This window comes from Gymnoscopelus microlampas (genome assembly GCF_963454915.1).
Source record: "Gymnoscopelus microlampas genome assembly, chromosome: 5".
In the NCBI taxonomy this organism is placed as follows: domain Eukaryota; kingdom Metazoa; phylum Chordata; class Actinopteri; order Myctophiformes; family Myctophidae; genus Gymnoscopelus; species Gymnoscopelus microlampas.
Window position 1 is genome coordinate 33,472,573 of NC_139942.1, and position 24,455 is coordinate 33,497,027.

Below are 24,455 nucleotides of genomic sequence, written 5' to 3' on the forward strand. Positions count from 1 at the left end.
GAGTACGTTTCAGGCAATTTAGGTTTGATTGGTAGTAGGCCTACTTTGTAGTGACTTTTTTTGGTCCCTAACATTCATCGAGCTCTGGACTTAGTACATTTTTTTTTCACCATTGTGTCACTACCGAAACGAAAGTTTGTCACTACCGAAACAAAAGTTAAATCCGAAAAAATCACAAAGTGTGGAGGCCAAAATAGTCCCCCCAAAAACTTGTTAGGAGTACGTTTCAGGAAATTTAGAGTTGATTGGTAGTACTTTGTAGTGACTTTTTTTGGTCCCTAACATTCATCGAGCTCTGGACTTAGTACATTTTCTTTTTACCGAAACGATTTTCTTTTTACCGAAACGAAAGTTTCGGTAAATTGTCCCCCCAAAAACCTGTTAGGAGTACGTTTCAGGCAATTTAGAGTTGAATGGTAGTACTTTGTAGTGAAACTACAAATCATTTCAAAGTAAAACATCTCAAGGATGCATGTCCACAGTAAGGGGGATTTTTTGAACTTTGAATGGAGTTTCTAGGTGAAAGTGTTTTTTTGAGGTCCCAAAACCTTCCATCCGCCTCCATTATAAATCTCTGAACTTTTAAAGGAGTGCAATTCTAAAACTATGCAACATTTCAAAGATTCCTTTTCAGGCAAACATGTCCACAGTAAGATGAACATTTTAAAGTATGAATGAGGTTACTAGGCGTAAGTATGTAGTTGTAAGCCTGCCTTTAAATGTCCATTGCCGCATCGACAATGCATGGGGCGCTTAAAGTTAAATATCTCCAAAACTACAAACATTTTTTTTTTTAAATCTCAAGCATGCATGTCCACAGTAAGGTGGAATTTTTGAACTGTGAATGGAGTTTATAGGTGAACGTGTTTTTTTGAGGTCCCTATACCCTAACCCTAACCTTCCACATCAAATTTCTCTTTTGGGCCTTGAGTCTTGGGACTCAAGGCCCAAAAGAGAAATTTGATGTCTCCGTGGATCTAATGTGTTCGACTCAAGACTCTTTTGGGTCTTGAGTCATTAGATCCACGGATGTCTCCGTGGATCTAATGTGTTCGACTCAAGACTCTTTTGGGTCTTGAGTCTTGGGACTCATATGAGGAAGTAAAATGTATAATAAGCAAGAAAGGAAACATGGCCGCAATAAATGGATCCAGGGAGAAAGCGTGGCAAAGTATTGCCGACACCTTTAAATTACAATAACCCTGTGTGTCTGCTTTAATTAGCTGATAAAGCTAATACTAATTAATTAGTAAAAACTTAGCTGGGAAGAGTTCTTTCAGTTATAACCCCCCACCTTTAACTATCAGCAAACAGGGGAGGGACGCAGTCCCCCTGATGGTCCTCCGTGTACATCGGCATGGGACTTGAACCTGCAAACTGTCTGTAGCAAAGCAACTGGTCAAGCGCACCACACCACTGCGCCAACGCACCTTTGGGCCCTCAGGAGGTGTCTTCTAGTGTCTTTTACTTGCTTTTTTGTATTTTGGCCTTGAAAATTTCAAAGTGCTAAAACATTTAAATATGGGTTGACTGGGATTTGAACATGGAACTTCTGTGCTGAGAGTCTGATCACTATGCCATTACACCATCTCTCACTGTCTGTCATGCAGATTGTGGTCAACTCTATTTCAATAATATAATTAAATTGATTATATCTTATTGTATTTATTTCATTTTATTTGAATGCAGGGTCATTAAAATGAGTCCACATACAAACACATGTGTTGAATTAACTGTGGAAAAACTTGAAGAACAAGGCACTGGATTAAGTAAGCTTGGCTGTTAGCCTGGTCCCTATACCAGGCTAACTTCACAGCAAAATGTCCATGGTAACTAAGGTAGGATTGCGTAAATTTTCTTTCGTGAAAACGAGTCATGGATAAACTTATCCAGGGTGCTCTGGCTAAACTAATCTGGCAAGATAATTCAACTTTCATGAAACCGATTCATCTCTAATCCTGGCTAAATTAAGCCAGGATAGGTGTTAAATCCAGGTTTAACCCCTAATTCTACTTTCGTGAAATAGGCCACAGGAAGAACTGACATTCTTTACGATGTCGAAATCATGTTCAAAATATCAAAACACAGAAACAACCCAAAACACACTCCAACATCATGTTTATTATGTCCTCAACATCATTAAAATAGGGGTTGCCCATTAAGAATGAAACCACAATATAATTCTGTTGTAATTTGCCATCAGGTTGTCAAATTTGCCATTTACTGTAATGTGATTGTGCAACAAGATATATTTTACTTTATATAATGCACACATGTTTTTTACATTGGACGACCAGAGGGGGGCGATCTTATTTAATATTACAGGCTGCCACACATTCAGTACAAACAAGTACAGTACATGTGAATGTGAACTGGATATGTGAATTGGAGTCAGTGAAGAAAATTATTTAAATCCCAAAAATATATACACATCCAATGGGAAAACATTGCTTCATTGTCATCATAATCATGTTTCCTACCCGCAGAAATATGCAAGATGTTTCTGAAGGTGCCAAAGAGATCACTCGCTGGCCCTGTAAGTCTATAATTTGCTTATGGCATCTCTATTGCCCAAGGTGATGCCTGCGTCATTATTACTGCGTGACTTGTACTTCTTCTTCACACAGATCACACTGACCAGGGTGACCACCAGCATGACAGCCAGCACGGACACAGAAGCAGCCACCGCTGTGTTGGTTTTGTCCCCGCTGGTACCTCTGTACTGACACTTGTCACCGTAATGCCACCAGTCATCTCCCACTGCACACCTGTTGGATGGAGAAAGATGAGAGGAGGGGGAGGAATATTTTATTTATTTTAATTAAGACCTGAGGCCGATTCTACAAAATGTCTTCTGAATCCTAAAAGTTTTCTGAAAATCTTATGTTGCTTTATATCAGCGGTGCTCAAAACTTTTCATGTGAAGCACCCTCCAAAATGATATGTATTATGCTGCGGACCCCACATCTCTAAAATATTCTATTCCAGGGAGCAAAGATTTGAGTTTAAAAATGTTCGTACCGGGTTTGGTAAAAAATAGCAGATCTAGCAGTATATCTTGTATATCTGCTATTTTTGAATAGCCAAAGCATAAAATATGGCTAAAAGTTTTAATGACATAGATGCTTTCCCCGTTTTAATGGTTAAACACATTCACCCTGGTGTTTGGCATGTCATTATTGTCCAAACTTTTCAAAAATAGCAATGCGACACTTGGTGAGTTGACACTTGAGTCATTAAAGTATTTAAAACGCCCAGCTCATCTACAAAGCCAAAGGCATGACGAGACTCCCACCAAGGCAAAAGGATTACAAACAGACCCGGACAGACAATGGCGCCGGAGAAAGGGGGACTAGAACCATAACCACTTTACCCAAAGGGGTGACATGAGATGGAAAGAGAGAGAGCTGAATGTCTAGGTGCAGGTAATGAATGACATGCAATCACTGCTACACTCTAGTACATTGGTTCTCAAGTTAGGAACCAAATGGACCCTTGTGGGCCTGTAACTCTGAGAGTGTACAAATGGAACTCTCAGAGTTAAATTAACATTGATTTTACCATATAAATTGGGGTCCTAGAGATAGAAATGCCATTAAATGGGGGTCCGTAGCCTAATGCAATGTCAAACTGGGGGTCCTTGAAATTAAAATGGTTGAGAATCACTGCTAGAGGCGTAAAAATCTTCTCTTATGGGGGTCCCTATGGCACATCTTTTCAAATGGAGGTCCGCGGGCTAATAAGTGGCAATTTGGGGGTCCTTGACATGAAAAAGTTTGAGAACCACTGCTCTAGTATTCAATCAATCCAGTGGTCACTGTTGACATACAATAGGCCTGTAGACCAATTATTTGTTTACCAACATTGAGACTGGACGCACAGGTGATTGTTTCACACAATCAATTCTCAACCTGTTGTTTTGGGGTGCGCTGGTTTCAGCGCACCCCAACCCCCTCTTGTGTGTTGGCTGGTGAGGCGCGTCCTAGCGAGACCTGATAGAATGGGTTTCTATATATGACTTGCATGTCGGCAATAGAAAATAGAAAAGTGCTGACCTGCAAGCAGCTTTGCCTTCATCCTCCACACAGACTCCATCATTCTGGCACTCTGCACCGGCGCAAAGATCAGGGAGTGGATTAGTTGTCGTGGGGCCCGGGAGGATTGTGGTTGACATGGTAGTTGTGCCGGTGGCCGTGCTTGTGAAGGGTGACGCAGTTGTCATGGGAGCCGTGAGATGAGACACATCTGGAGAGGGATGGAGGAAAGAAAGAACAGTTAAGCCACGTTTTCACTACAGTGCCAGAATTTTTCCAGCAAAAAGATTAGTATAACTTGCTAATCGTTCTTTCGATTAATCCATCGAAAGAACAGAGGATAAGCGAACCGTTGAATGAAAGTGAGGTTTTCCTTTTTTTCTCTCTCACGTTATGTGACTCTCTCTCTCTCTCTCTCTCTCTCTCTCTCTCTCTCTCTCTCTCTCTCTCTCTCTCTCTCTCTCTTGCTGAGATGAAATAGAAAGTCAATGATTGAATTGCAACTGATACTTGTTTTTTAAAGTTTTTTTTTCACTAAGTGGGTGTGTGAATCTGTAATGCAATCATGTTTCACTGTAGTGCGTGGTTAAATTGCTGGAACACCATGGTGTTAATTGAATATTAACAAATGGCAAATTAATGATGTACGGCAGCGTGACTGTGTTTCCATAGACAACATAGGGGACAGAATGATTACAGAAATAGTTTTCCCCCTTGCCCTTTGCTTATATAACATGAATGTATTCCCTATATTGTATTGTCCCTGCAATATTGAACTTTTTTTAAATTAGACTTCTCACACCTTCCATGGATAGGAGGAAGATGGCGTCTCCACCCTTGATGAAGTCCCTGCTCTTGGCTCTTTGATGGGTGAGGTACACCACCGTTCCTGCTCCTGGTCCGCGGTAATACTTGGTCCCATCTGTGTCATTCACCTCAACACCAACCTTGCGAGGGTCATCCCAGATAAACTGGTCAGAGACTAGATCAAAAAAAAAAAATTACCAACATTAACCGACTTAAAGGGGTTAAAGGGATAGACCACTTTGGTAGAGGTTTGGGTTGTGTAGTTGAAACAAATAAATTACACACATCCACTCTAAAAGCCAGGTGCTGGGCTGAGGTCAGAATTCAAAAAGTCTGCACACTGGGTCATGCTCCAAAGCTTAAAAATGTATTTGGTTCCTTAACACCATTGGAAGTGACGTTTCGAGCCTACCGGCTCTTCATCAGTTGGGTTGAGTTCTGTATTAACCTTGCCATGATGTAACTCCAATGGTGGGTAAGAAATCAAAAATAATTGCTCCATTGACTAGAAATTGATAATTGAAAGTATGCTCCTCATTGACTTACATTGTACAGTGAAGAGGCTCAGGAGGCTCTCTTTTAGCCCGTAAACGTTAACGAACGCAAACAAAGCTGATTCTGACAATATAGAGCATCACCAAACCCGGTACTATTTGTTTTTTAATTAAAAATGTCAACCTGTTGATTTTACTATTTGAAGATCCAGATCCGCGGATCCAAACCAGGTTTTCTTCCTAATAAAGATTGCAAAATTGACAGGAAGTTGACATTTTCATTTAAAAAACAAATAAATACACAACCCAAACCTCTACCAAAGTGGTCTAGCCCTTTAAACATAAACATTGGACAGAATAGATCATGACGAATCCTGAAAGCTCACAAGCTTGCTTCAGTTAGGCAGGTTTCTCTGACCTTTCATGGTGGGGTCTGTGGTGACACTGCGCTGGTTGGACATGCGCTTCTGGATGTGTGGATTCTGGTCCATGAGCATCATGGTTATCTGCTTCCACGGACATGGCCACTCCTGCCCTGTGTCGTTAGCCCTGGCCACCAGGTGGGCGTAGGCTGAAAGCTCGCCAGGGTACCCTGCCTTCCCGCTTGGGTACAGACCCATTTGATAGGTGTAACCCTCCTTGGAGGTGAACGGGGGACTGTAAATCGGTGTGTTCGGCGGAGTGTTCTCCATGACATGACTGAAGTTCTTCACACGCCAGACGTGTTCTGGACAGGTTGTCTCAGAGAGGTTAATGTCGTCTAGGGACAGCCCGCCTACCGAGGGACCTGATCCTGAAGACCCCTTACGTCCCTGGAACACAACTCTGAACTTCTTCGTCGCATCCAAACTTACGTGGTGCACCTGCCACTGATCTTGTGGGGGTCCTATGAATGACAGGAAAATCCGCTATTAGCCTGATTTATACTGATGGAAAATTGCGCTGAAAATGTCAGAACTACAAGGTCACAACGCATAGCATCGTTGTGAACGTGTAGATCTGCTATTTTCTCCTATTTTCCTATATAGCAGATGAAACAGCACATTAACAAATTATGGAAAAGTATACAGTGGTATGTAAGAATATTCACCAGCTATTGTCTTTATAAACCGCAGGGCTCCATATGGGTTCAGACTGTCATACTCTTTCACCCAGATATCCAGTTTATCAGCAGCGGTCCCACTGTTGTAGTAGAAGAACTGCAGGCACTGGTAACCTCGTTTGGGGTAAAGCAGTCTGGTCTCAAGTTCAGCCGTGCTGATACTGGCTGTGCGAGTGTTAAAGTGCATGAAATAGCCAGAGCCTGCAGATAACAATACAGTATTATATCCATTAGTATCAGTACTTCAGCAATTTCTTCCACAAGCAAACACACTACGTACTTTGAATGCAGGATCAAAGCGGAATTGATACGATCCAATAACAGTGGTGGAAAGTACAGTAACTAAGTACATCTCAAGTAGTACTGTACTTAAGTACAATTCTGAGGTACATTTACTTTACTTGATTAGTTCCGTCTTCTTTTTTTGTTTGTTGAAACTTTAAACTTCTACTCCACTACATGTCAGAGACAAATATTGTGCTTTTTACTCAACGACAATTATTTAACAACTTTACTAGTTAAAAAACAAAAAACTACTTGAGCCCTATTTAATTCTTTATTTGAAAATAGTCTATCTATAAGCTCAAAACGCGCCGCAATGCGATGTGCTGTGAGCTTTTAGATCTGCTATTCTCAAAATATTTTTTACAACTTTGGAAAGCTTTGGAAAACTCGTAGTGCACAAAATGGGTAGCAGAGGGTGGGCAGTATTCTCACCAGAGCATTTGCCCATATTGGAGGAGTCAGTGCTGGGGCCCCCAGCAGCTTGTGATACTCTGGTCCATGAGGCAAAGACTAATCCTGGATTCTGTACCATGCCACAGATGTTCTCCAGCTCAAAGTCACATGAATCCAGGAACGTGGAGGCTTTGGCTACGCACACACACGTGCACGCACACACACACACACACACACACACACACACACACACACACACACACACACACACACACACACACACACACACACACACACACAGGTTATATATGTCTCACTGTCCACGACTAAACAACAGCCATACTAGAACTTTGACCTGTTGTAAATGTTCATGGATCTATTTCCATGCAGCATGTAGGCCTGTCACAATTATTATATAATTGTCTAATCGCGCAATTATTTGAGATAATCAAGATTATTTTTGCATTATCGTCATAATTGTTTCCATGTTGAAACACATTTTCAAATATTAAAAAAAGCAGAACTAGTAGATCTACAAGCTTACAATGCATCACTTTGTGACGCTTTGTAAGTTTGTAGATCATCTATTTTTGCTAGTTTTACATGTATAAAATTATTAAATATGTCAATAATCTATTTGTAAATTTAAGTTATTTGTCATATCTGCCCTGTGCAATTTTTGATTACGAAGCCTAAAAGGCAAACAGATTTGTTTTTTTATTCATATATTCCAATGTTCAATGCCAAACACATAATGATATCATTAATCGCAATTATTTGAGTGACAATTAATCGTCAACTTAAACGTATAATCGTGACAGCCCTAGCAGCATGCAGTTCATGAATCATCTCATTGGCAGTTGGCAAAATATTATCCATTAGAAAAGTTACTGACAGCGGTAACCAAAGACCACTAAATTCAAACTCAAACATTTAAGGACATAATTCATTGATGATGATTTGATATATTTGGTGATGCGAATAATATAATGGAATCATATTTTATAATAGTTTAATGTTTTGAAACAGTTCGCCTGTAATGACATGCCCAAAATAGGGGTTGATCATTAATCGATTATTTTATTTGATCGATTCTTTTTTATAATCGATCAAATCGACTTGTTGGAAGAGAGAGGACGGGCTCTTACTGCAGTTGTAGAGGCGGCTCAGCTTGAGCAGGTCACTGTCACTGAACTCCATGCGCTGGCCAATGACATCGCTGAAGGCGGCAATCTTTGTGACGATGGTGGGCTCGGTGCCATTGCGGAAGGCATTTTTACTGTAGTGCATCATGGATCCATAGTCGTAGGGTACTCCCAGATTGCTGCTGGTGGTGTCATTGTAGGTGTTGAAGTTGTGTTCTCTACCTGTGTAACAGAAGCAAATTGTTGCTGTCAGGTGGAAACCTCATATGTCGAAAACTGTTACTTTTCAGGATTCAAATAAAAAATGTGCAGATCTACAAGCTCAAAACGCATTGCATCGTGATGCGTTTTGAGCTTGTAGATTGGCTATTTTTGCTACTTTTGTGATACTTAGTAAGTAGTATATGATGAAGTAGGGCATTAATTTACAAAAAAACATAAAAAGCTAAAATATGGAGATAAGAGGTTTCTGCCCGACAGCAACGAAATGCTGGTATCAGCCTTACTTCGTTCCTCATCAGAACCTCGCACCGCTCTTTGAAAAGAGATTTTACTGTTCTTACTGTGATTACTGTTTATTATAATCCTAATGAAGAATAGATTAATCAATCAATACACTTTGGTGAGGAAACCCAATTGCTATCTACTTTATTAGGTTCAGTTATACTGCTCTTTATCTATCTTATCTTTATCGGTCATGCCAGTACACTGCACATTAATCATATTACCCTGCACACTTCGAAATAAAGGAGTTTAATCATTTAGTGTGCTATGTTCTCACAAGCAAGTGAGAGAAGTGAATCAATTTACAGTAGCATATTGGAGCAATGTTTTGACTGCTAAGTGGAGGCATATTCCTTCATGTCACACATTACAAGCCAATTGAACATTGTGGAGATCACTTTTATTACGCAGCTTCTTCTTCAAGCAAGAAGTTTGGATGTGACAAAAAACAAACAAATTGTCTGTCTGTTGAAGGCACATTACACATTCGTGTAGACATTAGTCTCGCGTGGCCATACTGTTGCCTCCCACAATTTTCAAATGTTTCCGGTCATACAGTCTGGGACATGGAAGCTCTGATCATGATTAACACATTCACTGCTAGGGGCTTTCTAATGCTGGCAGGTAGCTTCTGCCAGCATTTTTAAGCATTCTGACTAATCTTTCAAGAACCACAGAATATTTATCTCCAGTATGATCGATCCCCTGATGATTGCTAATCAGGGAGGACATCACTGTGCTTCTGTGGGAAAAAAAAAAACGTCATCGTGACCTCCCGTTCTCTTGTTATACCCAGTTGAAAATAGCATGTATAGCCAAAAATACAAAGTAAAACACAGGAGCCGAGATACAGGATTTTAAAGTAATAAGTTAACCAGGAAGTGAATGGAGCAGTAAATCTTCAGATCACGTTATCTTGGGTTCTGGACATTTTCCCCAAAAAGAAAATGACGGAGATATCCGTCAATGGCGGTGAACGGGGGGATTTTAAATAGCGGAGATGTCCGTCAATGGCAGTGAATGTGTTAAAATATAAAGCGGATGTGAAGCCTCCTCCCCACTTCCGTTTCGTCTTTACAGTAGCGCAAATTTATCCTAATATAAATCAAAATCAACTAAGCATATATAGCTTGCTGCTTAGCAGAAATAGAAATGAGAAAATAAAATATTCTAAAATATATTTCCGTGAACGGAAGTGCCAGCTTTCGCTTTCGGATTCCGGGAATTAAGCATTCAAAGATTGTAGAATAGTTGTCTGGCTATATGATTGTGAGACTATGTAGACATGGACATCATGGAGGTCAGTCTGTCAAGAACACAGCAGAATCTTATTTTTTTATTGTCACATCACGGGTTTACAGGTGTAAAGAAGTGAGGGAAATTTGTTTTTTGTACAAGCTCCATCATACGCGGTTTCAGGAAAGAAGAATGGGGGGGGGGGATATCAGTGACCATTCTTTAAGGGTTTAGATGTTGTGTGGCAACAGGCTAGTGAAAGGTGCAATACCTTCTGAGATGCGGTCCCACATGATAGTGACGTAGTCATCCCGGTCCGACCTGGACATCTCATGCCAGAAACCCAGAGCATGAAGGAACTCGTGTTCAATGGTTGCGATGCGATCACAGTTGGTCCCGATGGACAGCCTCTGCTTCCCGACGTGCCGGTTACCCACAGAGGAAAAACATCTTTGGATGAAGTAACAAGACTCCCATGAAAACCAGCACACAGGGACAGCATATATTATCTCAAGAACTTTCTCATTTTCTCCCAATTTAGACGTTCCCAAATGCCAATTCCCCATGTGGTCCCTGTTGCTGCTGCCATCCCCATTGTGGGCCTGGGGCGGTTATAGTCTATCATGTATCCTCCAATACACTAGTTTTACATGTATAAAATTATTAAATATGTCAATAATTTATTTGTAAATTTAAGTTATTTGTCATATCTGCCGCGTGCAATTCTTGATTAGGAAGCCTAAAAGGCAAACAGATATGTTTTTTTATTCATATATTCCAATGTTCAATGCCAGACACACAATTAAATAATTAATCGCAATTATTTGAGCATATATTATCTCAAGAACTTTCTAATTTTCTCCCAATTTAGATGTTCCCAAATGCCAATTCTCCATGTGGTCCCTGTTGCTGCTGCCATCCCCATTGTGGGCCTGGGGCGGTTATAGTCTATCATGTAGCCTCCTCCAATACACATGGCGTCACCGGCCACTTATTTTCACTTGACAGCATGGCGTCAAGTCCAGTTCCCCTCCCCTCCTGCTGCCCTCAGGTGAGGGCAGCAGAGAAAAGGACTTTGAACAAGCTGCTATCTGGTTGGTCAGAGAAGCAGGTTCAGCAAGAGACCATATTCACACGGCGGCCATGTTTCTATGAAGTCAATGAAAGTAGCCACCCCGGGTGGCGGCACTTTCAATGTTAAATTCCAATATGGCCGCCGTGTGAATATGGTCTATACATTCATTTCACAAGGCTGCTCCACCTTAAAGGAGTAGTTCACCCAAAAAATGACGTATTTTCTATCAATTACACACCCCATGAAGCATTGAATTGATGGAGATTTTTTGAGCCAATATTCCGCATTATTCCGCATTCCTGAGCCAATAATTTGATGACCGGCGGAGTCCCCAGTATAGGAGACTCAATGGAGACTCTGAGTCTCTTACGCCTGTATTGGCTTAGGAATGCGACAAAAACAAAAAAATCTCGGCCGGAAGAGGGGTGCCTACATATTCACGCACACTTTTGACACAGCGCCGCTACTCGAGGTCCTTTAGAACGATGAGCTGCAGCTCTCAATACAATCTCTATAAGAGGCATTGTAAAATACCGTAATTTCACCGGTTAACTACTGAGGCAGTAGCGATTTTTTTTGGTGTTCTAATAAAGTGTCCCATTTGTTTGATTTGTCCTTTTTAATGTGACATACCTGCCATCTCAATATACTACCCACAATATACTATAATATTCTCCATCAGTGTCTCAAAAGTTCTAGCATCTGAAATCTAAGGTTTAAGTGGTCGCATGGTATATCCGTCACGGACGCATCCCTTGAGGTTTTCAATACCCAGATACGTTTGTGTCTCTCATGTATCATTTTTATAGGTTATTTATTTTGTACAATTATCCAAACAGCATCTTGCAAGACTATTTGTATATTAATACTAACCTGGAGTATTCACTAAGTAGTTGAAAATGTCGGGATATGTCACTCCTCCATTTAGTTGGGTTATTTCCCCAACTTACATTAAGGCAAGTTAATACAACAACGGTAAACCCACACGTTTTAATTTGTCATGTACCGTAAGAGCTCCGTGGTGGGTAGAAAATTAATATAAGCCTATGAGATGTTCAAAATATAGAAATATGAACAAAGTCAGTCGGGATCGGGATGAGAATTCCCCACTTCAGAGTGGACGCTCGGCGCTCGTAAAGACAGTGATGTCACTGAAATGCGACTACTGTGTCTGTCTGCAGTCTACCCTCTGCTGTGTTAACATTAGGGTAACCCATAAAAGTGGCAAATTAATTGTGAAACACATCAACTATTAAGAAAACAAGAAGATATGTTGACAAAGACACTCCATACATTTGGAAACATATTTGTATTTACATCAATATCGTCTCCAGTTAATGTAGGATCATTTTAAAAGTAGGCTAACTCTCATATCCTCTCATAGGGAATGCATTGGCAGCTGCAGTACATCGTTCTAACGGCCCTCGACTGGAGGCACTGTCTCAAAAGTGGGTGTGAAATGTGTAGTTCCCGCTTCATGGGGTGTGTAATTGATTGGGTGAACTACTCCTTTAAGTGCCTCAAGAAATCATTCATACCTAGGGCTACTTGATTATTAAACACAACATGTGGGAGTAAGTCCAATCAACCTCAAGTTCTGAGTAGGGTCTTTCAATCAGTCAGTCAGTCAGTCAGTCAGTCAGTCACTACAGTAGATACAGTGGTTCTTCCCTCCTCCCTTTTTATTCCCAGAAATAGATTCTAGTACAGTGACAAGGACATAATCCCCCGCCAGCATCCCATCCGTGAACACCACCAACTGATGATTGTTGGAGCGCCCAGGGGCACCACAGCCGGGAATTGAACTTGGTTCTCTGCAAAGAACTTCTATTTTAAAGATACGAAATCAGCATGAAAAGGATTATGGGTATGTCTTACCCTCCCCCTTTGAAGATGGAAATGTAGTTTGCCTCCCCAGTCCAGGGCTTGAAGTCAATACATGTCTTAAGCCGATACTGTTCAAAGGCCTTCAGAATAACACCTTTTGCGTTGATTTCTGCAGAGAAGGGAGAATATATTAAATATATGCCTTTTACACCCCATGGATCATTTCATAACAATGGGCCTACAAGCTAAATCTAAACTAAATCCCTGCTTACTTATCTATGCTTGCTCAAAGTTAAATGTTTTTTCCACTCCCACATGTGTGGATCTTTGCACTGGGGGGTGGGGGGGTGCGGGGGGGGGGGGGGGGGGGTGTCAGCAGTTAAATAGTAATGATAAAATAATTTTGCCCCGTTTAGTTGTTTTGGGGGTACAGTATATGTCATTATACGATACGTAAAACGTTCCCTTTATCTAACTATTAGGAACAGTGGGGATGAGTCAAGTATGGGACCCGGGGAGCTGGGGTTACAAGTGTCTTGCTCAGGGACACATAGACTAGGTGAGCTGGGGGGCAAACCGGTGACTTTCTGCTTTAGGGATGCATCGATCGATTGTTTTCTTGGCAATTATTGTATCGATTATATTTTTGATTAATCGGATAATTGAGGAGAGTGTTTTCTTATTTAAAAAAGACATATATCATGAATCGATTAACCACTTAACTGTTATTTTATGTTTCATAAGTGTGTTTCGTGCAAAGACAGTGTGACGCGTTGTGAGCTAGTAGATTGGCATTTTCACTATTTTTGAATAAAAATGGAAATATTCTGCTATAATGCCATCCCAAAATAGGGATAGATTATAATCAATTATCTTATTAAATCCATTGATTATCGATTATATTTTTTTATTATCAATTGAATCGATTAGTTTGATTAATTGTTGCACCCCTATTCTGACTACTAGATGGCCTCTCTCCTCACTCAGCAACGGCCACGAAGGGGAATGTTACGAATGTAAGAATTCACATTAATGTGAATTCAGTGATAAATGTTAGTCTTACTGTCTTACTTCAGGTAGTCTATTTGAAGTGCCCAGGTAAACACGTTTTTGCGCCTCTCTGGGTAATTTGTCTTACTTCACGATACAGGGTATCTTTATTGCCATTTATATAGCCTAGTGATGCAAGCTTCAAGAGATTAATTTGTCAAGCTCATATAATGTATGTGAAATGTCGGTGTGGCATTCTCCCCCAGATGAAAACAAGATAATATGAGTTAAATACAATCAATAAGCAATATGTAATAAAGTGATATCAAGTATAAAGTGTGTAAAGTGTCAGTGTGGACAGTGTGTGAAGCGTAGAAGAGAATCTGAATTACACTATCAATAATAGGATAAGAATATACATACAATACATGCAACTGAAGGCTGGCCACAGTACTGTATACATTGTGCAAGAAACTTAAATGCATTAGTGCATTGGATTTGTAACAGTTCATCTCAATCAGGCGATTTAAAAAGAAAACGCTAAAGTGCTGGACACTAAACACTGAGAGGGTTGTCTGCACAAATTATAACATGTACAAACAATATGAACACTGTAGACACTATAGACTATGAACAGATTGTATACATCATACTGTACAGGATTGCACTTAATCACTTAAACCCTCTAGTCTTAGTGAAACAGGCCTGAGTTCCAATTGTACTTGGACTGCCTTTTTCAGTCCACACTGATCTACAAGCTCAGAACCTTGTGAGCTTGTAGATCTGCTAGTTTTGGCGAATGTTCCCCCCAGAATAAGGATGCTGGGGACTGGGGTTCAAGTGGTTAAAATTGGACTTGAAGTGTGCAAGGATGTGATTCTTACCCAGGTCATCCTCCATGTAGTATGGAACGGTCTTTGGCCACCTGTACTCATCGCCTATTATGGAATTTCTCATTTGCTTCTGCAGCAGTCATCAAAGACAATCAAACATATATTAGTATTAAGGTTATCCAATGTGACTCTTCTTTAATCACACAGCTTAATGCTAACTCAGAGCCACTTTACATACCTCATCAAGCACAATGTCACCCTCCACAAGATTCAAGCCTGCCGCTACGGAGACCAAGCACAACCCATGTCAGTTTAATATTGCAAGTGAATAGTTTAAAGAAGAATGGAAAGAAAATAATAAAATCACAGCATTAACAGATGATGACAAACCTTCATTGATGTCAAAAATGTCAAGGTCTTTTCCACCGTCCACATCATATTCTGTAGAACAAAACCAGTAAAACTCAAATGATGTGCAAATGATGTGCGGTTAAATACTCTGTAACAAAATCCTGAGTGTTAATCATTTTTACACTCTCTTTGAATTATTGTAACACTCAAGATTTTACCGAGTGGCTTGTGTATTTCCAACAAACACTTACCTAATACTTTTGATGTGGGCTGAATGAAATAAGAATAACGAGAATTACTGATTGGCAAAAAAAAGTCAACTTAAATACTGCAGGCAAAGTACACACAATTACAAGCTATATAATTCCTGATGATTTGTCTAATCATATAATATAAACTGTACTATGTTTACAATAGAATAACAATTTCTCACCAAGCAGAGTATTGTGCCACAAAGGAAATACACTAAGTGAAGAATAAACTCATATTTAGGCTTCCTTCCCCACATAGTTATGCTCTAAATGTCCTTCCGCATGGGACAGTTGAAGTCTGTGTCTTGCAAAAAACCTTGTAAACCTTGTATAGGCTAAAACATACTTTCAGAAAGGTGCAAGCAAGGAAAAGGATTAAAGTACATATCACCAATCAATAATTGACAGAGCTGTAAAAGCTATAAATCAACAACAATCTACTCTGACCGAAGATAGAAACTAAATCTGATAGCGAGGGATCAGCCAACCAACTAACCCAACCAATAAGCCAGCCAGTAATTTAGTGTACCTGCCTGGCAGCTAATAATGAGGCAGGCAGGTAAACTCATATGCATACATTTTAAGGTTGTGACCTGACCTCAGTTCATTGTTTAGTAAAGAAAGATTATATGTTTTTGCGCTTATCCACTGACAGGCGCACTAATGCAAGACTGCTTGTTTACATCTTTACGAACAATCTGGGAAGATAATAGACAATAGATAATGAGGAGCTGTTCACTTCATTAAAAGCTAGAGCATAAATACATAGAAACAATAATACAAAAAGCAGCAAGGCAATACAGCAAGGATATTGCTGTTTGGAAGATGAATAATATGAACTGAACTAATATTCTGCATGTTATCTCCAAGGGTTCTAAACATTTCCACTCTGACTGGTCAAAGCTGGACTGACATATGAAGATAAGATGACCATTGAGGCTGTGGCTTTAGTGAAAGATTAGAGCCAGCCAGGCACAAACTTGGGGGAACATCTGAGACTTCACAGTCCAAGTTTTGAACTCACAATTTCTGCTTTGCGATGCATATATTGTACCACTGCCAAGGTACCACTACCAAGGTTCATACTCAGCTGTGTGTTTTTTTTAGGAATTAGAATACAAACACTATGGAAATGGCTGCTAGAAAACAATGTTGAGAACATTAAGGTGACATTTCTCTACATGCCTCTGCCTTTTTAACTTTCAGGATTTTCTTTGCACATTAAAGAAAAACGTGATCTGTGATGTTGTTTGATGTAATCTAGATCAGACGATACTGTGATGTCACAGGCATGATGACTGCAAGCCTCAATGCATACAAAATTTAAGAAATTAGCGGTGTACTGTATTGTTTTATATTACAGTACTATTAGCTTCTAAATGTATTATGCTTTTGTATTATGAGTCACACATTCTTAATTATAGCTGCTGCTTTGGCCGGGGCCAGGCAATTTGAGGAAGAAAAAGAAAAAGAAGGAAGTGGAGAAAAATGGAAAATAGCAAGAGGGGGAAGACAAATGAGAAATACAGGAGGGTAGGTCAGCAGAAATGACTATCAAAATGTTCATAACCCTTGAAATCATGTATCTCTAATTGACAAAGCCTGAGTGTTTATTCTGCATTACAGAGTGTTTGAACTCACTACCTTACTGTGCACTCACACCAAAAAGCAACAAGCTAGTGGATTCCTTATCACTGTGACCAGCTTTATTTTTTAGTAAATGGAGTGCTGAGGAAATTGTGGAAGTGTCTGATAATATACAATGGGTGAGAAATGGGCCATGTACAGTAGATTTACTTCACATTTAGGGCTACGTTGTTGCAATTTTTGTCAGCTTCCATTCCATGTAGAGTATGTTACTGTATAATTACGTCATCTTTGCTTTATTCATTGTGGAGTTGTCTGTCTGTTAAAGGCCAGAAGTGGGGAGCAGACAGGGGAGCTCACAGGTGAGATGTACAGATACTGTCTTTCTGGTGGTGCTGAAGTACAATCGCAGCTTGTCTGGAAACAATCTAGATAGTTTCTGATAACATTATAGGTGAGAAATAGGCCATGCAGTTGTTCAATATTGATTATTTTTCTCTGTATTTTTATGTTGATTTTTGAACTGTTTGGTTGCTACTATATATGTCTATGAAATTAATTCAAGGACCCCAACGGAAACAAGTCCGCAAGGACTTTTTTTGGTCGGACCTTTTAGACAAAAGTATTATAAATGTAATGTTCTACATTCTTTTGCCTAATAAAACTTTCAATCAAAAAATAATTTCATGTTTACAAGAGCTAGTTTAAGGGTTTGTTGGCAAATTCTGGAAGGTTTCACAGTATAGTGTGCTGGCAAAAGAGGAAACACATCTGCCCTAATTTATTGGCTGCTGCTTGGGGTCGCTTCGCTCACTGATCATTTGCATAAAGTTTAAATGTTCTCAACTTTTCTTTGGGTCGACAAGTTGCAGCGATCTTGTCACCAGGTGTCTCGTCACTCCAAGTTGCATGATACTGACCATGATACTGACCATGATACCAACATGGTTCTGACATGATACTGTCCATGATACTGACATGATACTGACCATGATATTGACATGATACTGACCATGATACATGCATGATACTCTCACATCCAGGGGGAGCACGTTCCACAACATAGATGCAAAAGCACAAGGATCAAGACATTTGGTCTTGAGCCTTGCGCAGGGGACAGCGCACTCAGCGGCCTGCTTGCAACATGTGGGTGGAGCAGATCACATGTGAGCGGCTGACCATGAGGGGTCTATATGTGATCACAAGGACCTTGAACTGGATCATAAAATTGACAGGGAGCCAGTGCAAGGAGGACAGAATGGTAGTGAGGCGACATGTCCTTCTGAACTAGTCAGTGACAGCAGCATTCTGGACCTGTTGTAAACGGTCCAGAGATGATTTATTGAAGCAGGTGAATAGTGGGTTACAATATTCCAGGCATGATGAAAAAGCATATATAATCATAATATCCAACTCTATGAAACAAACCAGAGCTTAGCAATGTTTCTAAATAAATATATTTAAAAAAAAAACATGTGCGGGAGACAAACTTAAAGGGGCCCGAGACCGTAGAATTTGTTTTCCAGTTCACATTTAAAAAAAGGGACACTGTTTGTGTCCCTTTTTGTGTCCCTTTTATGCCCATATATGGAGATCTTTGTATCTGTCCCGTTTGTGTTCCTTTTATGCCCATAAGCGGTTTTGTGTGAGGCATGCCCAAATATGTCAGCATGATGTCATATCAGGGTATTCCATATAAATGAATTTACGGATTTATGGATCTTTCCGCTGATCCTACTGACTTTACACTGAGTGCATCCCTCAGCACACCAGAGTACAGAGCAATGTCAGCGCATCATTGACATATAACTAAGGTTAGCAAAAATCTTATCAGCAATGAAGAAACTAAGTTTGTCTATTTGTTCCCACAGTCATTACATCATCTTTACATTGAGTTCAGGTTTAAAAGTAAAATACAACTGCATGTTGTTTGCATAGCAATTGTATGAAATATCTTTGAATCTGCTAGTAATGAGTCCTATAGGGAGCATGTACAAAGCGAATAGAATAGGGTTCAGAACCCTGCAGGAGAACACCCCAGGATACTCTGATGTGTATAGGCCCAGCAGCCATAGAGAAGCTCCTATCTAAAAAGATAAGAGAAAAATCAGTCTGAAGCCATCCCAGAGACACACAACCACTTACTGAGCCTGTCAATCAGACTGCTGTGATTCACAGTATCAAAGGCACTAAAATCTACTGTGGCAGCACCAGGATAGTAGCCTGATTATTATGGTTTGGAACCAGGCTACCAGGATAGATCAGTCAAACCACATCAGAGGACACCATTATGTCATTTGAAACTTATATGCCACGGTCAAAACATCAGTAAGCTGATAGGCCACTTTTTTCTTTATAGAATCTTGGAAATTAAGGAAGCTTAGAAATTGGCCTGTAATTCTGAGGTACAGATGGGTCAAGGTTAGTATTTTGTAAGTAGCAGTTGAACATTACAGGCGACTGACATCACAAAAAACTTACAGTAGGGTAGTTTATATGGACTGTGATGCACCGTTATTCATCAGTGTGCAGTATGATGTTAGAATGCTTTCTGTAATCGTATGTAAAGTCCAATCGTGTTTCTCTGTGCAACATGTTTGTCGTGATTGGATGGAATTGGTATCCCAACCTGAAAATGTATGTGCTACTAAAGAGCTGTAGAGACAGGGAGACAGACACCTGTTACTGAAGAAACTCGCAAGTATTATCGAAATATAGAACTTAAACCTTTTTTACTTTCTTTTCTTTTTTACAAAAACAGTAGAGAAACTAAAGTCTAATACTACTGTACCTGAATAAAGCTGATTACTTACAGCTAACTTGACATGAATGAACTACAGTATAGAGCAAATTCCGAATACAGTAACATTATATAGTCAAAGACATTAAGCATACAATTCATTTTGAACAAAAAAACTCTTACAACCCAAAATGTTTTTGTTTATCATAATTGATGACTGGAGTAAAAGGAGCAGAAATAACTATGTTTGGGGGGAAAGTAAATGAATTTAAAACACGTATGAATTGAATGGAGAACCAATGAACGGTGAGACTTTACTGTTGCCCAATCCATTCAACTGCCCTATAGCCCAACCCACTGTACATCAGCAACTTTACTCATAATGCCCTGGATATTTCAGCAAGCCTGCCATGGCTGTTTGTGTTTGCCACAAGGTGGTGTTAGGGAGAATGTAATGCAATAATGCTTCATTTATGGGATATTTGGTAATTTATGCCTATGCTGTTCATCATTTCATCATAAACATACATTTCATTCAACATTTCATTCAACACTCAAAGGTTGTCACTTAATTCTTTGACACCAACATTCATTACACCTTTGATCAATACAGGAGGCTTCAGCCATGGCATTATACATATAAGACGTATTTGTGTGTGCATTTGCATGTCTGCAGTATGAAAGTAATATCCACAGCCTGCTCAATTCATGCAACTATTTTCAACGTGACGTCCATATTTTGGGCATGTCATAGGTGAAGTTTTCCCCCAAAATAACCAAGATATCAGGTCTACAAGTTCACAACATGACGTGCTGTGAGCTTGTAGATTGTCTATTTTCTCAAAAGTTGCTTATAAGGCAGTGTTTCTCGACCTTTTTGGACCTGTGCCCCCTTTCCAATATCCATGTCCCTTAAAGGACGACTTCACCGATTTCAACCTATCTTCATATAATTGGTCCTCACTAATACTCACGATAAAATGGTACAGTTTTTTTCTACTTGGTCTGTGTCTCATAGGAGGGCTGTGGACAGTCCAGTAGATCGGGTGCGCCAGAAACCTGTCTACCAGTGTCTATCGTTAGGCATGATTTTTTTTTTCCCCCAACAAGATTTCACATTTTTTATTAACACGAGAACAATGGCTTCTTTTATTGCATTGCAACTTTCCAGGAATAGAAAGTCTGCAGTTTCTATTAGCTTGGATTCCCCATTGATGATGTCACTGGTAGACGGGACTCTAAACTGTCCACAGCCCTCCTCTGAGACACAGACCGAGTAGAAAGAAATGGTACCATTTTATCATGAGTATTAGTGAGGACCAATTATATGAAGATAGGTTGAACATCGGTGAAGTCGTCCTTTAACGCCCCCCACACCCAATTAAAATGTAAGCTTCATCGTTATAGTGTATTGTGTCGATTTCCAAATACTAGATTTTACATTGAAATGGACTGTTAGTATGTATAACCGTTCCTAAAGTTGTTTTTGTTCTGAGGCAGAATAGACCCTGCTCCACTGGTGTTCACAAGGGCTTTTTATTTCCACCCAAGTTAGACAACGTGAAAAACTGCAACATAAAACAAATATATATTTTAACACAATTAATTATAAACGTCATGAAATATAAATGTCCATGTTGACAGTCATACTGTCATTTTAAGTGTCCATGAATTGTTTGTCCGTATTGATGAATGAATTGTCCATATTCACATAAACATAAACACATCTAATACAACAACCATAATGATATTTTATACAAAGATAACACATAACAAAAGACATACCGTGTGCGCCTTCTGCACAGAATTATCTGGAGGTTAGGTTTGTAATAGTTTTCAGAGACTCTTCACAGACAAGGAAAGAGCTCCCTCCTTCTTCAAAAACTCAGTAGATCTGATTACAAGCATCTAAGGTATAACAGGTGAACCCAATGTTCTGGTGATTGGTGATAGTGACTGACCAGGTAACACAATGACATTACCTGAACAGTAGAGGGCACTGCAGTAATATAAAAATAATCAATACAGTGTTTCACTCAAATATAAACCACATTCAAAATGTAAATAAAATACAAAAATATACAACCCCTCAATGGCGACAGCTACAGTATGTGATTATTATGTAATTATTAGCCTACTGCAGGGAGATACAAAAAGCCTGTTAGGCTTAAAGTACAATTGTATGGCAGGTCCCCTCTCACAGCACTGAATGGCAGAGTGTTTGTTCAGTAACAGGTGTCTCCCCATAGACCCCTTAACAGACGACGTCACGCTGATAAGAACCAGTATGCGTGCAACCAGTATGCGCGCAATGAAACCCATTCTATCAGGTCTCGCTAGGACGCGCATCACTAGCCAACACACAAGAGGGGGTTGGGGTGTGCTGAAACCAGCGCACCCCAAAACAACAGGTTGAGAATTGATTGCATGAAACAATCACCTGTGCATCCAGTCTCAATGTTGGTAAACAAATAATTGGTCTATACGTCTCTCAAGCTCTTTAATAAACAGATAATATGTTTTCAGGTGGGTTGAACAATTCCAGCCAATCAGGAGAGAGCACCCGTCTATCAGATTCATTTTTTATAGTGATCCAGTTCCACTCTGTCATCACTTCCAATTTCAATTGTTAAATCTGTATCCTCTCTGAGTTCATCCTGATTGGATAAAATTGGTATCCCGACCTGAAAATGCATTTTCTATTTAATAAAGACAAGAGCTGGAGAAACATGAACTCCTGTTACTCCTCTCTCCTCTCCTCTCCTCTCCTCTCCTCTCCACTCCTCCCCTCTCTTCTCTTCTCTTCTGTTCCCTCCCTCCTCTCCTCCTCTGATCTGTGTGTGTGTGTGTGTGTGTGTGTGTGTGTGTGTGTGTGTGTGTGTGTGTGTGTGTGTGTGTGTGTGTGTGTGTGTGTGTGTGTGTGTGTGTGTGTGTGTGCGTGTGTGTGTGCGCGCGCGCGCGTGCGTGCGTGCGTGAGTATGAGTGCAAAATCAGTTGTACCCGTCCTGACGTCATGGGTTGATCAGAACACGTTGGCTATTTAGTCCATGCATTCAGAGATGTGCAGGAGAGCAGCCAGAGTTTTACAATCAATCAACAGCTCACAAACCCCTCGGTAGAAGCAAGGTAGGTGGAGACTGCAGATTAGACTACTACTACTAGGCTAGCCACTTCTATCCTTCTATCCTACTACTAGCCTCCTCCTCCTACTACTACTACTACTAGAAAATAGATCCGCCAAGGTAAGATAAACTTTAACTTGGCTGTCTTAAATTTAAAGGGCTATGCATGCTTGCCTTGTGGAAATGATAATCTATTGTGTGTGAGTGAAGTCATGTTCAGCAATAATCCAGCAATTCAGATGCTTCTTGAGTTGAGAGTGTCATTTATCTCTGATGTTGAACTACCTGAGTTATAATTCATCGTGGCACTGTTGTATCATGCAGTGTTAAAATGTAATGTTAACAAACATGAACAATTAATTATGCATATTTAAAATAGGCAAAAAATTGGCCTTTTCCGATTTTTGTTATGGGACGAAAATTACAAAAATGCTGTTTTAACATTTTGGAGAAAAAAAAGAAAAGAAAAAAATATTTAAGATTCCCAGACCATGGGGCATAATAGGCTACATATTATGTGGTTTGATCCAGGTTAAATTGCACTAGTAATCATTCACAGTTTAATGTGAGGCGTGAGGGTCATCCAAATACAATTTAAAAAGTTTACCATTTTATAATTCAGGGGTTGAAATTTGGGGCCATGCCGCCTTCATGTCTCAATATCATCATCACATACAAAGAAGTTGGCATCTCTGCTTCTGAAAATGATATTTTCGTGTTGTCTATGCTTTGTTTTAGTTTGTTGTTCTTTTGCATACAACCATCAGATATGCCCTGTATGCCCTCAATGTATATGTGCACATTGCTGGGAACCCTTTCCTGAAACTGTTTTTTTTAATCCAAACAAAGTCAAGCAAATTAGACTGTAAAACCATTTATTATAAAATAATGTTCTGTACATACATGTGCTTATAGTAATATATTTTTCTTATCAGTCAATGAATGCAACATTAAATAAGACCAAAAGAATATGCAGCATTTTCTGGAGGTAGGCTATATGCTCAGTGATTTGACATACAAGTTATGTCCGGAGGTGGCCATGAATGGTATCATGTCTGTCATTAAGGTGCAGATCCCAATATCCAGTTCACTCTGATCTGATGAATGCAAGGACCAGATCAATCTTTTCCATGCCAAAGTGCAGCTGTTCAGTAATCTATCTACCATGCCACCCTGGTTGTTTTTTATGCATCCAAACACCTGGAGTATTTCACATGCATTTAACTCATGTTATGGTGGCAGCCTTATCACTGTCATACAGATCTGCTGCTAGTTCCTCCGGTAAGTCTTTGGCAAGGTCCATGGATTCTTCATCTGACAGATCAGACACTGGTTCATGTGGAGCTGTCTCCTTTGCAGTGGTGTAAAGTAACTGAGTACATTTACTCAAGTACTGTATATACTTAATTACTATACTTTGAGGTATTATTTTGAGGTATTTCCATTTTTCAATACTTTTACTTCTACTCCACTACTGTACATCTCAGGGGCAAATATTTTACTCCACTACAATCATTTGAAAACTTGAGTTACTAGTTATTTGCAGATATAAATTATTATATTATAAAACATACATTAACCACTTAAGCCCTATTTTATACCTAGGCTATTTGAAAATGGCAGATCTACAAGCTCACAACACGTTGTGAGCTTGTAGATCTGCCATTTTCAAACATTTT

At 39.7% G+C, this 24,455-nt stretch overlaps 1 protein-coding gene across 1 annotated transcript; it reads right to left on the reverse strand.

Moving 5' to 3' along the window:
* Positions 1 to 2,542: 2,542 nt before the first annotated feature.
* Positions 2,543 to 23,077, reverse strand: mep1bb (meprin A subunit beta b; the record flags this gene model as incomplete). Its single annotated transcript, XM_084056856.1, has 13 exons — positions 2,543 to 2,768; positions 4,056 to 4,245; positions 4,837 to 5,016; positions 5,754 to 6,221; positions 6,426 to 6,638; positions 7,155 to 7,310; positions 8,264 to 8,482; positions 10,272 to 10,450; positions 12,954 to 13,071; positions 14,777 to 14,855; positions 14,964 to 15,007; positions 15,116 to 15,166; positions 23,062 to 23,077. 13 exons carry the CDS (start codon positions 23,075 to 23,077, stop codon positions 2,543 to 2,545), a joined length of 2,139 nt encoding a protein of 712 aa, XP_083912982.1.
* Between the last annotated feature and the right edge of the window lie 1,378 nt (positions 23,078 to 24,455).